The 17552-nt window shown below is 39.1% G+C and overlaps 1 protein-coding gene across 1 annotated transcript in view; it reads right to left on the reverse strand.

Moving 5' to 3' along the window:
• Positions 1-17552, reverse strand: part of SLC25A13 (solute carrier family 25 (aspartate/glutamate carrier), member 13) — a 159143-nt gene that overhangs the window by 70832 nt on the left and 70759 nt on the right. The window contains exons 5-10 of the mRNA XM_008565821.1: positions 12724-12870; positions 10806-10944; positions 9847-9940; positions 9559-9643; positions 6104-6188; positions 5454-5612 (exon numbers count right to left, since the gene is read on the reverse strand). Of these exons, the coding sequence (XP_008564043.1) occupies positions 5454-5612; positions 6104-6188; positions 9559-9643; positions 9847-9940; positions 10806-10944; positions 12724-12870 (709 nt within the window). The remainder of the gene's footprint in view (positions 1-5453; positions 5613-6103; positions 6189-9558; positions 9644-9846; positions 9941-10805; positions 10945-12723; positions 12871-17552) is intronic.

Raw genomic sequence — 17552 nt, forward strand, 5'->3', positions numbered from 1 at the left:
GAGATTAATCCATAAGACACCCCTATTGCTGTAGCTAAAGCCAGAGCCAGCACAGTATTGTGTTATCCATTGTCAACCGGGTGGCAACCCCTCCCCCTCCAATGCTAAATTCTTACCCTCCTGACCTCACTGTAGAGGCCAGTGCACTTGCCCTCGTCTTCCCTGAGAGCCCCCTTGCTTTCATCATCAAATGAAACCTTCACTCTGGGGCTAAGGGCACTCTGTGCGCCCTGCCTTATAGCTTTTACTCTTGCTCCTATTTCCATGCCCTTCTCTCTTCTCTTGTGCCAGCATTCTTTCCTCCCTCCTCCTCCTATCTGTCTGTCCGCTTTCAACTCATGTTGCCCCCGGGCACGAGGCAGGTCCACCTTGTCAACGACACTACCCCCTTTCAAAGCCCTCATTTCAATCCAGTTCTCCACAGGCTCTTTGTGCTGCTACCCCAAGGTGGAGCTGGAGAAATGGCAGAGGACGAGGGCAGAAAAGAAGATATAAGTGCTTATTTATCAGGGTTACATGTTTTACTCAAAATCTCAAGTACTGTCTGTTATCACAGCTGTGGCTCAGGATGCCCTTGGAGACTTACTAAAACATAAGATAAATGATACTTGGTTATGGTCTAGAAAAAATTCAGTTCCCCTGATCCCTCTATTTGGGGGCTTTCTAGAAGTGAAGATTGCTGGGAAGAAGGATCATATTCTCTCTTCCAGTTTTTCACTCTAGTAGGTGACAACTTTCAGGGCCCTAGTTATCTTTTCTTCTACCTATACTATTTCCCAACGGCTGAGGTTTCATCTGTTTTCCATGTTCAGTATCAGCAACGACAGTAACTGGTTATAATTGATCATTCTTGAGGCCTGGAACTGAGTCACTTATTAACTTTCTCTTTTCTAGGATATGTATAATTCCATCTTGTTGTCATCCTTCCTACTTTTCTAAGTTTATCAGTGTTCTCATCCAGTCCTTTCAAATCTCTAACAAAGCTCTCATCTACCTTCAAGTTTCTGTTAAGTGTCTCAGATAATAATGCCCCATGTTTACTACAGATAGGTCAACTGTAGATTTCTAGAGACTTTATCATCCAATGCATAAACTGTCCAAATCTTTTGCTCATTCTTGTTTGGTTTCTTATAACTAAATATCTGCCTTTCAATCATTTCAAAGCTTAATGCCCGAGAATAAAAATGTGCAGAGATCGGACAAGAAAATAAGACTGAAACCTACCCAATGGACACCCATGACTCCGTACAGTTCACAGATTAACCAAGTGATGCAACCAAGATGCATGTGTTCTTAAGTAATGAAAAACAGAGTCATGGGAATTTCAATCATTTTATTTTGGTTCTAGAATTTTTAAATTTATTTTTATCCACAAGAATTATGCAAGAAGAAAGAATCTCACCGTGAATCCACAGAATTTGGATACTCCCTTCTACATTATCAGCCATAAGAAAGAGACCTGGCATTAAGTAGCTTCCTGACAAAACTTCCTTCCCGAATATAAATGTATCAATAACTTCCTGAGATATCACCACAACATCCTCTAGATGTCACCTTGAGAACATTCCAGGATGGAAGATGATTGCTTTGCACTACACAGACAACTTGAAATAGAAACATTTAAAACTTTGCAAGCTTTGATCAATGGGCTGGTAAAAATTTTTTGCCAATTATCTCAAAGATTAAGTACTGCTCCAAATTAAGTTTAATGCATAAAATGATCTAATTTCTCTTTCTGGGACATTTCCTTTAGGGCTTCTCCCACCAACAGAAACAATAATCTTCTAAAAAGTATATCTGATGGACACTGCTTTCTCTTGAATATAACTTTTCCCCAAGGTCCTCCCAAAACCTTTTCCAGTTTTTGAGGCTGCTCATTTCATCACCTGAAACATCTGACAAAGGAGAGTGTAGCAAAGTTTAAAAGTAGAAATTAATTATTCCTGGAAAGCTAAGAGCATTTAATTACAGATGATTACCCAATCAATTGTTTCTCTTCAATATGCCAAGTCTATAGCAGGCCAATGACTGACTCACTTGGTCATGTGGTTCATTCAAACCAAAGGAGCTGTTGGGTAATTAATTAAAGATTCCAAACACCTGAGTACATTAATTCACTCTGCAGACTATGGAATAAATAGAGGAAGACTTTTACAAGTGACTTCAGGGAAATCTGGGTTATCCTAGGTGTTATTTCCCTTAATCCAGACAGACTTAGACTGCGGGCCAGACTGTCAAAAATTACAAAAAAACTGGGAAAATTAGTCATTCTCTTATAAAGTAGTAGAGAAGGTTTGCAGAAACAGGGAGCCACACAGAGAAGTGGAGAGTAAGAGCTAACCAACTCACAGCATTAAAATTTTTCGTGACTCTCTGAGGCATAGGTCTACTGAAGACACGGCTAGCAATCCCTACTGCTGTGGTATCAGTCTACTTGGGACAAAGGGGCAGTGGTTCAAACAAGCACTCTGATTACTAGCGGATAACTTCCAGGGCTGTGTGCGGCTGCGTGCGGCTGCTGGCAGCTGACGGCACCTGCCAGAGAAAGGCAGGAGCAAAACAACTTGTGGTGGAATGCTAAAAGAGTTCCTTAAAAATAACCTTAATTCTAGTTCCATGGGGAACTGCTTTTAAATACAGAAACAGCTTCCTGTATTCCTGTTATAAGAGAGAAAAAAAAAAAGTGTGACAGAGAGAGATACTTATTAACCTTATAATAAGAACACATGCTGCAAAAGCACCTTTTTAGAAGTATACACAAAAGTAATTCTAAAATAGGAATGTGACTTTACTTATGCAACATTCCCAAATTATCCTATTCAGGAAATGTTAGCAATTGTATATGGCTTGATGGAGAAAAATTACACGTTAAGCAGAAAAATTACACATTAAGCAAAATTCCATAATACCAAAAAATGCTCAATATTATGAAACATGCTTATTAATTAGAGGTGTACTATGACACCTTCTCAAATATTGCTAGGTGAAAGCAGAAGCAGCAATTCTATATTTTCAAAATTTAAACTTACTTTTCCCCTAGAATAATATTTTTGAACAATAAAATTACATTTATTGAGAAATTTAAAAAGAACTGAACGCAGGTATTCTCTATCTTGACTATGTACCTAAAGGTTATACTGAGTCTCAAATACTTCAGGTCTTTTTTATTTCCATTACAATTTTTTTATTGATAATAATAGACTCCCACGATTTACCTACATTTTCATCTGATCTGTCTCTTGCCCGATAATAAGCTTTTACAAATATGCAGTTACATGCAATTATTATGTGCAAGTAACTAAAGGGAACTGGTCCCTGATCAATGAAAAATAGGAGTAAGTCATTTTTTTGGCAAGATTGTTAATCATTATTTTTTTTAACCTGAAGTGTCAATCATCTTTTTGCTCTTAAGATCAAAATTACAGCATGCAACTAAACAAAAATTTTACATTAAGTCTTTTGTTTTAAAATAATCTAGTAGAGAAGATAAGAAATCAGGGAGAAATAAACATAGGTGACTCCTGGAACTAATCTTATATTCACACTCTACTTGTGATCCTGACAGACAGCTCCAGCCCTCGCCCTTAGGGTTCAGGCACCCAGAGCAGGTTAGATAAATGGCTATTTCTAAACCAGGAAAAGGGGGAAGAGCCACCTCCTCTTTTGTGTTTGGAATGGGCCTCTGTCTCCATCTAATATGCCAGCTTACTCCTCCTTCCCTTAGAAGTTAGAAGCAGTTGCTCCCATCCTACAGTTGCAATAACTGAAACGGCAAGAGGTTTATGGGATGGCCCACATTAGCTCAGCACTCAGTACTAAGGTATACTTTAAGCTGTTCTGTCTATGGCTAGGGTCAAAAGGACAAGTCACAGAAGGGAAATCTAGATATAACTAAGAATCAAGACCTGCCAGGTATGGGCAAAGACGAAAGAGAAGGGACTCAAAATTAAAAACAAACCGAGTCAACACAAGCAAATTAAAGACATTTAGCAGTGTTGGAGAGGGTTCTCACAATCTAAAGGCACTCTTGACATTTAATCCAATGCCAAGAAAAGCCCATAAAAGTAGTTTATGAAGCAATGCCAAGGCTCAGACGTCTGGCCAGACTTGAGGCTCAAAGCTCTCCCTTCAAAAAACCACCCATCTGAATAGGTAAGGTGGTCACCTTTGCCTGACTCACTGCAAAGCAGGAATTGTGACATTAACCTTGTACTACTTGGGAGCCATTTCATTTGCAAGATTGTTGTCACCAAAAGGGACAAGTATTTCAAATGGAAGGCAGTGACCCTGCAGGGTCATCATCAATCACCTGGGGTCAAAGACCTTCCAAATTGTAAGGAGATGTAGGGGGTAAGGGAAAGAGGGCAGAGAAAAGATCAAAAGGCCTTTGATGGGAGTTATCTACCTACACAACAGAACCTGCAAAATGGAACTTCTCTGGAGTTTGAAACTTTGCAGCCTCTAATGTGAGAGGTTTCAAGAAGGGTTTATGTTTTTTACTTTTCAACTTGGGTTCTTAATTTGAAGACTAGAGTCAGCAGATGGCAGAAGAGGCCTAGAGGCATGGGTTTACGTGGCAGCCAGTTTCACAGTCTGCTTCAGCAGAGTACTAAACACTATTTTCTTCTAGAGCAGGCGCTAGCAGGGGAGCGGAGGGAAGATGCTGTCAGCTTTGCAAATGCCAAATCGCAAAGTGGCTCAGCTGGAACCTCCTTGTGATGCTATATTTTTACTGATGCAAGCACACTTCTTTTCTCTTTGTAGAAGGCAATCACAAGAAGTTGGGAAGTCAAGTCATATCTCCCAAGACCAATGCCAATGGACAAGCAGTAAGGGTCTGTGGGGTCTTTTCCATTAGTGATGGCACACACTGCTACTGTTACCATTGCTTAACGAACCTCAGATGATTAAAGGAGCAGGTGGAGGGAGAAGGATTACCTGGTGAGAGTGGTGTGTGAATCAACTCCGTTGGGTACAGAGTCAGATGACGGGGCAACTTTAAGTCAGAAAGAGGCGATAAAGGAGGACTCCACTGAACCTTTGAATACCTGCTGGACAGATGTTTTTGTGGTATATTCCAGGAGGATCATTAATCCACCCACTAGGCTTTGTCCCATTCCCAGGATGCCTTTCCCTATTAGCTGGTAAATGTAGTACTTCCAGAACACAAACAATATAAGCCTTTTAAAAACTCACTGAAAATTTTATTAAAATAATTTATTATTTTAAGAAATAAAACATACAACAAAGCAATATAAATGGCTTTCAGATTATGTGCTGTTTTGATTAGCCATGCTCTAGATGCCACCAGCCTACTCCCATTAGCATGGATAATTGAGAATCTGCTGTATTTCCATTTTAATGCAGTCTCTAATTCATTTCAGACTCAGAGATGGGAAAGCAAACCTTTGACTATTACTTCACCTTACATGAGTTTCACACATGGCACTAACCTCTATACAATCCAAAGAAGCCTTCATAACGTAGTACTTTCTTAAAACAGTCAAAGCTGTTTTTATACATGAGTTCTCCCACAAAAGAGCCAGTTGATCGTTGGTTTTGCATTCGAGTTTTTACAAGATCAATAGGATATACGGCAGTGGCTCCAACAGCTGAAATTAAACAAAACCAATGTTTCAGATGGAATTAAAGTAAGCTGGAGGAAAGGAAGAGTTGGTTAAAGTCAAAGACAAGACTGAGGGAAAAAAACAAATTCTGCATATTACAGATTTAAAAACAGTATTACCTTTCTATACCCTTAATTAACAATTGTGGATTTTCATTCAAGTATCCCTGATAAAAAGATGTCATAGACAGTTTAAATTAAAAGCACATCAATAGAGTTAACCTCATTATTAACCTGTCTTTAGAGAGCCTGTCTACAGATCAGTAAGAGAAAAATGCCATTTGTAAATCCTTGATCACATACACTTACGGAAAAAAAGTTCCCCTTGCTCATGTCTCAGCTCATTGGTACAGACTGGCAACTGACTTGGGGAAAGCCTAAAGAAGGCTTTGTCTTTTAACATTTCTAGGTCGAAAATCAAAGAAAAGATAAGAGGAATAATAAAAGTGAAAATTTTTGCACTCATTCATGACGAACCTCCAGCAACAGAACCCAGACCAAACCTGTAGGCTGACTCTGCAACTTGCAGGAGAACTGGCCGAGCTGAATCACCTGAGGCTTTCTGCTTTGTGTGCACAGCAATCAGAGGGCAGGAAACCGGGAGACAGAAAAGGGGACAGAACAAAAATGAGCGCATTGTTTTTAAAAATTACTAATTGAATTCTAAATCCATCATACAACTAAAATGTCAAAGAGGAAAACAGGGTTAGATTCCATAAGTTCTTATTAATGAAAAGATTTTAGGGCTGTTAATGCTTAAAATCAAATGTGAACATAATCAAAGCCATTCTTCACCAAAAATAATGTTGTGACCCTATTCTCTAATGTTCAATTCTCATTAGTGATCAAAGAAATGTAAATTTAAAGACATCAATGAGACATCATTCTTCATCAATCAAATTGGCAGGTTTTTCATTTGTATGTATTTTTGTTTTTGTTTTGAATGGCAATACCCAACCTGGCAAGAGTTGATTAAAAAGGGCATTCTCAAACCTGTCATTAAACCAAGTATAAACTGAGGAAAATTTGGTAATATACACCAAACACTTAAAAAGTACATAACCTCTGACCCGACAATTCTATTGATAAAAAGTTAGGCTAGAAAATAATCATGCAAATAAACAAGGGTCAACCTACAAGAATGTTAAAAAGCAGTATTCTTTTAAGAGCAAAAATTCTGCAAATAGTCTAAGCATCCAATAATGGAGAACTGGCTAAAAAATAATACTATAACACTTTTAATAAAAGTGTGCTATTAAAAATGATATTGTAAATGAATATCTGATGTTAAGAAAAATGTTCATAAGGTATTATAAAAGAAAGAGTAAAAAGAGCATAGTGGGTAGACAGGGAATTGTTATATGATTTTTTTAACCTTTTTAATGAAATATTTCATGGTAATTTAAAAATAATTTAAGACCACACAATATGATGTCATTTTAAATTAAAATTATTTGTGGGTGTATATACTAACACTTTGGCATCCCCACAATCCAGAGATATTCAAAATGTTTACAGTGGCTATAAGTAGGTAGTTGTGTTACAGCTGATTGTTACTTTGTTCCTCTTTTTTGTCCATTTTTCTAAATTCATCCTTCAGGTCAGTAAGTTGTTGTTTTGTTGTTCTTTTGACCTATTTTCCTTACAGTGTTTTTGAAGCCAAAACATTTCAGAGTATTGTACTTCTCTGCCTGAATAAATAAAATAGTAATTTTATGTCACACAGAGTTGTCAAATGAGGGTGGCATATAGTCAGTGCTTAATAAATACCTGTTGAATGAATAAATACATTCAGTAAAATTTGTTTTTCAAAATCCGTAATAATTAAAATCAGCGAACAATGAAAATAATCACCAACCCCAGTTATCAACCCACTGAATTTTAGTTGCTGTCAACATAACACAATTCTAATACAATGAGATCATTTGGAATCTCCTTCAAAGTCATTTCACTGAGAATAGCTTTACATAGAAATAGGCATCTGAAATAGTGTAAAATATTTCTGCCAATTCCATGGGTTGTTTCCAACTCTATCCCTGTATAGATGGAAATCAACAGCACCTTCATTTTGACAGATACATCCAAAAGAAAAGCACTATTTATATGGATATAAATGCACAATACTTAGAAATGTTCTGGCATCAAAATGAGTAAAAATACACTGAAAATAATGGGGGGTGGAGGGGAAGGAGCCTACCACTACCACTAATTCCTCATCTAAAAGATAAATGAATCCAAAAAGTTAATCCAAACAGGGTAAGAATTTTTACAGCTCTTTCATTCATCTCATGCATTTGGAAAGAGTATTCAGATTTAACTTTTCTGAAGCTAGAAATGTAGCATGCTCTTGAAATGAGACAAGGAAGCCTCCCACTCCTTCACCCCTCTGTCCTGGATAAACTCTACGAGTGTTGCACAGAGCTGGAACAGGCAGCCCTGTGCCCACAGGTGGATAACCTCCCTTGTTTGAATTTGTCAGGCCCACTAGGGCTCATGCAATAAAAAGCATATTCCAGGCGAGGCTGAGGCGGTTGTGAATTGCTCTAAACCTCTAAGCAGCAGCCAATCATTTCCTGCTGTAAATCTCATCAATCCAGTCTAACCCTTTCATGGCCAGTATCAACAAGCACCCAACATAAACTCTCCAAAGCTCTAAAGGGCATAAAGGAAAAACGGTGGGAGATACCATTGCCAGCCGGAGAGTAGGAGAGATCTAAAAAAAAAAAAACTTCTCTGCTTTTCTTAATCCTCAAATTTCTACAATAGCTGGTGGCCCTGCAGACAAAGAGATAATCATCTCGTAAGCAGTGTTTAAAATCAAAGGGAGGGGAGCACACCTCTGCTTCCACCTCGCACGTGATCATGAAGCTCTTCCTCCCGCGCTCGGGGAAATCGGCTTCCTCTTTTAACCACGGCCAGCTGGTTTTTCAGAGGTGCCCCGTTAGGATTTACTGAGCACACACCCAGTACTTTGACTTCCATGCTGCACACAAAACTCACCGCTGCATTCAGGGTGGGAAAGAGCTCAAAGGAGGGGGTACTGGCTCGAGGCCTGACAGTCCTAAAAATGTAGCCTGCATCAACCCATTGTGGTCAAACTGGCGTCTCTGTACAAACCCAGAGCTCCGTGCCAAAAACTGTTAAGTCTCACAGGATTCAGAGATGGCTTTGCCTAAGGAGGTATTTTTCTAAAAACGACGCTTGTCTTGTCTGTGAGTGGATTTATTTTACAAACACTGTGTAAGCACAACACACGCTATGAAGGCTTTTCTTCTCTAATCCTGATCTGTAGAAGGCTGAGCAAGAGGTAAATGAAGAGGTCCCTGTCTTAAGTTTCTGACTCCTTCAACTTCAAGAGATTGGTTTCTGTTAACCAGAAAATAAAATTTAGCATTCCTAAAATTGTTTCCACTTAACTTATGAATCCTTTCACAGAGAAAATAGGTCTCAAAGCCTTCAACTATGACTCCAGACTAAACAAAATTATCTCATTTTGAGAAAAACGGAAGGCACGACAGCTAGACAATGCGCTGACGAAGTGCCTCTCCAGGCAGCAAAGCCGGCTTTCGTTTGGCAGTGCACAACTGCTGATGGGGACAGGGACACCAACACAGGACGCCTTCCCCACATCTCTCAACACCAGATCTAGGGAAGAAAGAAGAAAGGTCTTCTACGTGTTCTTGCAGTGTTAGACTTCCAGTGCAGGTAGGAAATCATCCTATTTTTGAAAGAGATAAACAAATGCTAAATATCTGTTCATCAGAAGAACATCTAAGTAATTTTTCAGTTTTTGGAAATTGTCTGGATTTTTAGTACAAAATGGAAAAATGATAAGTCAGACAGTAATGCCAAAAAGGTAACTGTAAGTGGAAAGAGGTTGAGGTAACATACCAAAGAAACCCCAGGAACCAGGGCTGCCCCTCTTAGCTCACCTGCCTCTGGGCCTCAGCCAAGTGAAAGGGCAGAGTTCCCTCTTCCAGAGGAGCGATTCGCTCAATGTCTGCTAATGTCATACGTCTGGAGAGAAAAACACAAGCAACAATAACACCACCAATTTAGTACAATTTGCATTATGGAATTTCAAAATGTTCCTTTTTTCATTTCCCATATTTCAGCCTCACCTTTAATTTGGCTTTTTTTCCTCCTGATTGCTGCCCTGTGCCTACCCCCACCTCTTAACCTTTTATTAAGCTAATTAAAAAAAAAAAAAGCCATCTTACCCCCTTGGCTCATATAAATCTGCTAACTGAAACAAGATGTCAACTTCCATGGGTGTAACTTGACCAAATCTCTGAGCTGCCAGAACAAACTCCTCTGCATGGAAAAAGAGTTAAAAGGGAGAGATTCAAGAAGGAATAGCCACTAAATTCAGCATTAACTTAAGGCACTGGAATGAGTGAACGTCACAAAACTTTATTGTCATCAGTCATAGAATTTAAGTCAAACCAAATAGGGTAAGAATTTTTGCAGTTCTTTCATTCATTTGGAAAGAGTATGCAAAATATTTTAACATTTAGTTTAAAAGCTTGGCACCATCTGAAGCCTTCGAATAAATGACACAGGATGCAAGTTGCAGGTGAGGGAAAACAAGGAAGCATTTATGAAACTTCACATGCATAAGGTCCCAATAGGTTATATTAATGAAGCTATGAAATTCCTAAGGGAATTCACTGTTTTAAAAAAAAATTAAAATGCTAAAAAATATCTTATTCCAAGTTTATAGATCAACTTACATTGTCACCAATACAAATTTATGGAATTCCTCATATACTTCTATTCATTTATTTTTGGGGGAGTAGTTGGCTGGTATGGAGATCTGAACCCTCGACCTTGGTGTTACAAGGCTGTGCTCTAACCAACTGAGCCAACCAGCCAGCCTCTCATATACTTCTGATGGTCACTTTAGAGGCTGCCAGTTCAGCTCAAATTCTAGCATGATTTGAACACATTTAAGAACTTTACATTTTTTTCCTCATTCAAAGGCTGTCTTCAGTTTATTTAAAACTTGAAGATTGTTTTGCTTGCTTTTGTTTGTCTGATCAAAGGATGGAGAACACACAATGGTTAATATGTGTCAATGGAATAGAAAAATCTATAATATAAACTCCTGGTTGCCTTCTTCTGCCTAATAATACACCAAGATACCTGCAGAAAAGATTTCAGATATATTCTCACTCACCCTTAGTCACCTCTACATCTTTCCTGTTGCCAGCCAGAGTGCTGTAGATCTTTCTAATGAGTTCCATGTTGTTAAGGAGCGAATTAAATCCATTAAAATAGGAGAAACTAACTTGATGGGATGTGGTACCTCCAGCAGCCTCAAGTAAGTTAAAAATAGGAAAAAAAGAAAAATAAAAGATTTATAGATGAAGAAGTCAGAAGTACGTATATCTAATCCTAGTTTAGAAGTAATTCAGAATTCATGTATAAGAAAAAATGACCATAAGTATTTTTCTTTTACATTAAAAAAAAAATCTATAAATGATTTTTAGAAGTAGCTGCAACTAATCATGACCAGAACTTGTTCTCTCCACATACAACTCCTAGAAGACTAAATAAATATATGTGTAGGACTATACCAGGATCAGGAGTAATTTACAGAGATCAAATTTCAATTGGAAATGCTTTATAAGTTGGTTTATTTCATCTAATGAGCATATCTTGAAGGCTATACATGCAAAACTATATTACACACATGCATGTGCTTATACATGGAAAACTATATCAATGCAAACATACTATGAGAAGTGGTCAATCTAACATTAATATCAAAACTTGTCATGTTACTTACAGCTAGCAATAAATAATCATTTAAGTACAGACTTTACATTGGTGGGATTTCTAGCAAACAAGCACATTATGGTAAAATTATGAGATGTCATATGCTTTGATGATCAGAATTCTGATAATTGTAATTTTTAAGAAACCATATTTCTCCATGGGGGACAAGGCAAACAGACAGCATGTCCATTATGAATGAACTTCAGTTTGGGGTTTCAAATTCTATTCTTCCTTAACAAGGCAAAATATTTTTATTAGGAAAGCACTTCTTTATAAGGTAACAACCACATAAATCTTCACTTAGTAATCATTTAAAATAGCTGACATGAGAGTTTAGTATGGAGTAGAGAAGGGGGGGCCAAGAAAAGGAGTTAGGTTAACACAGTGCCAGAGAGGAAAAGGTCTTGTCAGAATGCCATGTCTCCAGAACAAGGCACCAGGGGAAAAAAAAGAAAGTCGAAATGCTACCCTGAGGATTTCCTGCCTATGGTGAGCATTGTGGGAAACCCAGATGATGGTGAAAATACTCAGCCTTTTCCCTGGGATTAACAAAAGGACAGTTACCACTGGGTAATGGTCCCAAATTTAAGTGATTATCAGAATCATCTAGAACCTTTACAATTTAGATCTAAGACCTCACCACGTATAGATGGTGAACCATAGGCCTAGAAGAGACCTTGGAATCTGTATTTTTAATGCTTATCCCTGGTGAATTTGATGTTTCATGACCAAAGCTTGAGAAACACCACCACAGACTGTTGCAGGACACCCACGGGATGGAAGCTCCATGACAAATCCCAGGGCTATGCCATCACCTGTGCCATTGTAGCCTCAATACACATGGTGAATGAATGACTGGATATAAGGCTTGGAGTTTCTGTCCTGTTTACTACTCTAACAAGCAACGTACATGAGCACTATTTTTCTTCTCTTCTTTGGGTGGGGCAGGGGGGAGGAGCTTTGGAGAATAGATAAACAAAATCAGCCAAGATCAGCATCTAAAATACCCGAAATATAAAGCAAAATTAAACGGGATCACAAATTTGTTTTTCCTTTTTTTCTTTAGCCAGTTAATAATACATTTCTCTAAGATGTCCCATATTATTCAGATAACAAATTAACCTGCCCACTAAAACTAGCCAAAACATACTCATTGTTTGTAAGTTTAGTAATGTATACAATCACATTAAGAAAATGTTAGTGTTTTAAACAGAAAAAACTTTACATAACTGATAAGAATTGTTTCTACAATTCCTTATTTACTGAGCTTAAACCAAATAGAATAAACTGATTCACTGGGGCAAGTTATAACTTACAGCTACTAGACATTCTTCTACAAAAGGTGTCAAGACATGGGGGCGGATGGTGACCATGATGTCTCGGAAGTCAATGGCTGTGACTCTTCCGGTCCTGGCATTGTCCCGTTGCACAAAGGCTTGCTTTGCATGCTCCAATTGTATTTCCTACAAAGAAAGAAGGTAAAATATTTAATTATGTTTTTTGCTTAATTACTACAAATGACTGCTCATTTTCAAATCAGGCTGAAGAAATACGGATCACATTTTGATTAAACAAACCCTCACCTGCTTGTTTAGTGCCCTCAAGCAACCGTCTCCTTCTGAGAGAGAACTTTGCTTAGACCAGGGAACGTGTCTTGAGAAAGTACACTTCATCTTAAATCTCTACCCAAAGAAACCAAATCACGTCTGTGCTCTGCTAGAGTCGAAGAACACAAAGAAAATGGAAAACTGGAATGAAGTTTGGTAGGTTCAAAGATCTGGCCAAACCCAGCTGAGGTGGTACAGATGATCAAAGGAAGAATGCCTACAGGGACACTAACCTGTCTCCAAAGAAAAGAGAAAAATTCCTTCCTGCAACTTGGTGCACAAACATGTGATGTAACAAAAGATGATAAAGAGCAGTTCTCCTCTAGAATATGCTATTCCTCTAACACAGGGTTTCTCAGCCAGGGCACTGCTGGCATTTTGGACAGGTTAAATCTTTGTTATGAGGGCTGACCTCTGCGTCCTTACCTCTTCCCACTAGTCAGCAATAGCCCCTTCCCCAAGGTCATGACAATCAAAAGTGTTTCCAGGCAGGGCCGTATGTCCTGGTTGAGGACTGCTGCTCTAGTATAAACAGCTGGATGGTACGTGGGTCAGAGGCAGCAAAGCTGTGGCAGTACCTTTGCATACATGTTTAATTCATATGCTCAAAAGACAAAAAGTCCAATTGTAGATCTCTGTTGCTATTCCCAGGGGATAAGTGTGTACACAAAATTAAACAGAGCCTCTCCTCTAAACTCATCGTGTGTCATATAGGAGAGCATCCCTTTTGCAGAGAGCATTTTATTATCTTCCTCATGACACTCTGCCCATTTCCCAAATGGCCTTTAGAGTAAGAGATAATCTCTATGCGATTAAAAGCATCACCAATGTGGCTCTCAAGGACTCCACATTATTTAAACGAAATGAGGTTTTATTAGAAGATATCAAGGATTTACTTTTTTTTAACTTTGGTGAAATAATGACTTATCATTGTGTAAAAATTAGTTGTCCTTATGAATGAGTGCAAACTAAAATATGAGAGAAATGATGTAAGTCTGATACTGCTTTAAAGTATACTATCTCTCTCTCCTTCCCCCAGAAAGGTGAGGAGATAAAAGAAGATTGATAAAATAGTGATAATAATTGAAGTTGGATAATGGGCTCATGGTGGATCATTACACTTTTCCCTCTACTATTGTGTGGACTGAAAATGTATACATTTTAAACATGGAGAAGATAAGATATTTAATATTAAGAATCAGAGTTCTTATCCAATCCAAAATCTTCTTCTCAGTTATAGCATCTGCCAGTTTTGATCTAGCCTGTCCCTGCTGAAACTCTCTTCTGGGACCCTAATCTTTCTGGAGCATCCTCCACCTGCTCCTCGTATGGGAGGTATCTGTAAGTCCTCTGTCTTCACGTCTTCTCACTCTCCTGTCCTAGGCAAAGTGCTCCCTTCCCACCAAGCCCTCAAGGATTTCTTATAAGCTAAGGCTTGACTTCCACATCCAAATCTCATTCCTATCCATCTCACTCCTGTTGGCTGGACCAGAATTTCTAACCACTCAGAGAATAAGTTCATGGGGGTCTCTTGTAAAGGCCACAAAATCACACATCACTGAGCTCACTATTGTACACCCCTCGCCCATTGCTCAAGCCTAATCCCTCTCCTATGTTCAAAGCTTAATTATTGGCATGTTGTTTTTCTGGTCACCTGCCTAGAAAGCTTTCATTTTCAATTCTTCAAGCTTCCTCTCCCCCAGAGTAAACCAGTTACCAAATCACATCCCTTGGGCCTTTGAAGGTTCACTCAGATGCATCTTTTCCTTTTTACTTCTGATGCTACTGGTCCAGCCCTCCATAGTCCTCGCCTATGTTATCATCATGGCCCTCACTGTCAGTCTGAGCTGCTTTGACCTCTACACCACACCCTGCATGCATCAAAAGTTACCTTTCAGACAGATCTGACTTGTCTCTCCCTCTGCAGAATGCCCCAATGACCCTTCATCATAAAGACCCATCTTTGAAGCAGGCCACTCTCAGCCTGGTCTCTACCCCTATGCCTAGCCCTGCCAGACCACCCACACACCTGGGCTTTTGCCCACCCTCTTCCATCCACCTAGCACAGACTGCTGCCCCTTTCTCTAGCTCCTAATACTACTTCCTCCAGGTATAGTTCAAATGCCACCACTTAGGTAAATATAACTAGGCCTCATAACTGAAAGCAACTTATCTGTTTTATGTGGTCCCTGGCTGAACTTCAATTATAAGACTTGTTTATTCCATCATATAATCATTATAAACAGCTGATTTCATTCCTGTCTTTCCTCCTACCTTGCAAGGGAAAAGACATTATGTCCTATTTATGTCTCTCCCATTTACGCCGTTGGGCAGAATAGAATGCTTTAGATATAGTAGACACTCACTTAACCACAGACATTATCATCAGTGATAGGTATTCTATAAAACCTACTGGATGAACAAATCATGATCTACTGAACCAGAAGGGGATCTCTGTATGAGTGCCTCCAATTCAAGAGGAAGGAAGAAAGCAACTCTTAAACACCCTGTAGTGAAAAATAACCACAGTATGTATTCAATTGAAAGTAAATGAACACAGTCTCCTTTGAATTGCCAGACCCACTGCTAAAGCTATCCTAAGCCAAGATTACTCTCAACAATAGTTGAAGTATGTTCAGCTGTTTACCATTTTCCCTAGTTTATACCTCAAATGAAGTCTTGGGGATCCTCAGACCATTACACCAAAAACAACATTGCTTTCCCCAGCCACCCCATGTTCTCAGAAAGCAGGAAGCAAGAACGTTAAGACCAGCCTGTCTATAATGCAAAATTGGGCAGTGGATGTCAAAGTGGGGGCCGGTGCTCACACTGAAGGACAGGGGACGCACCTGTGATGAGGACAGCATCACTACACATCCCCATGCCTACATCTCCACGATTTAACACTTACTAGCAAGAATCCCTCCATCACGGAATAAGAAAGCTCTTCCAAACCTGATGATGAGCAACTTGAGAATACACTTCCAACAGCTCTTAAAGATTGCGGACATTATCAATTCCATGAAGAACAGGAAGTAGACCTATGTAGTTCTCTAAATAGTAGGAGAGCATGAACACATGTAGCTAGGTGGTTCTCCACCTTTAAAAGGAGCTTACTGAAGTTGTGGGTTGTCTTCTGAAGAACATCTGTTTATGTCCTGTTTCTTCTTTTGGGTGAAGAAATGAAACTATTACCTCAACAAATGCAACAATCATGATAACAGCATTGAGTGAGCATATATTTCACATCAGATGCTGTTCTAAAGCATTTCATAGGAATTAATTTGTTTAATGCTCACAGAAACCCTATGAGGTAGGTACTATTATTCACCTCATTGTAGCAGTTGAGGAAACTAAGATCTCACTGACAGGAAGCAGCAATGCTGAAATTCAAATCCAGGCTGTTCCACCCACTTGACAACGCTTTTAATACTTCACTATTCTGCATGGAGAGCCCCAGCTAAGTCTGTCAGGAATCTGATCAAAAAATATATCTGACACTTAGAAATCTTCAGAGCTGTGGAAACATAAACACCCATTTTGCTTTTAAGTTACTCTTAATGCTCCATATTTTGTTGCCTATCTTCGTGGGAAAACAGTAAAATTCCTACAAGTCTTCCATTAAGGCAAAAGCTTTCTATGCACCCAGAGCACCAGCTGGGACTGTTTTACCAACCATTGCAGAGACCATGGAGGGGAGAAACCAAATCTCAAAGGCCTTCCCTTGGCCTTGCTCACTTTTTGCTCTCTTTCCCACAGCCCCTAGAGACTGAGGAGAAGAAAAACAAAAACAAATCAGGAAGCCAGTGGAAGCTAACACATAGGTAACTCCACAAATGTTTAATTCAAGAATGTGTGATCTTTGAAGTAAATGCCAAGGCTCACTATTCATGGCAGAGTGACTTAAAATCAAAGCACTCGGTTGGCACCTCAAAAGTTATTTAAGGAAAACCTAATGTATACTTAGGGTTACCAAGAGACTGATCATTCCTAGATCTGAACCCAGAAGGAATAAAACTGAGAGAGATTTTAGGACACATGAAAGACAGCATATGTAAAATATATTCATTTCCAAAACGAAGGGGACCAGAATGGATAAACGAGTAAATAGGTAGAGAAATAGGTGGAGTTCAAATAGCAGTCACGACATTACTACCTGGGAGAGATCAGATGACTGTGTTTGCATCTCATAGCCTCGGGTCCTCCTCTGCAAAACAGGCACACCAACACCTACTGGACCAGTTGTAAAAACTAGAGGTCATGCATGACAGGCATTTAATAAACGATAGCTTTGATTTTTGCCCAGGTGAAAGGTTCACAAACCTCTGAAGTCCCTTCCAACGTGGAAGAGCAGTTCTGCTGAGTTATTCTGCACTAGCCACAGGAAAACAAAGGTGAACATCAGACAGGGGGAGAACAAGAACAGCTGAATGCGCAAACCCTTGCTACAGGCCAGGGGCTATGCCAAGAACTTCAAAGACAGCCTTTCATTTAAACCTCACAATAATCCTCCGAAGTAATAATTATCATCTTCATTT

The sequence above is a fragment of the Galeopterus variegatus genome, unplaced genomic scaffold, assembly GCF_000696425.1.
Source record: "Galeopterus variegatus unplaced genomic scaffold, G_variegatus-3.0.2 Scaffold206, whole genome shotgun sequence".
Taxonomy (NCBI): Eukaryota; Metazoa; Chordata; class Mammalia; order Dermoptera; family Cynocephalidae; genus Galeopterus; species Galeopterus variegatus.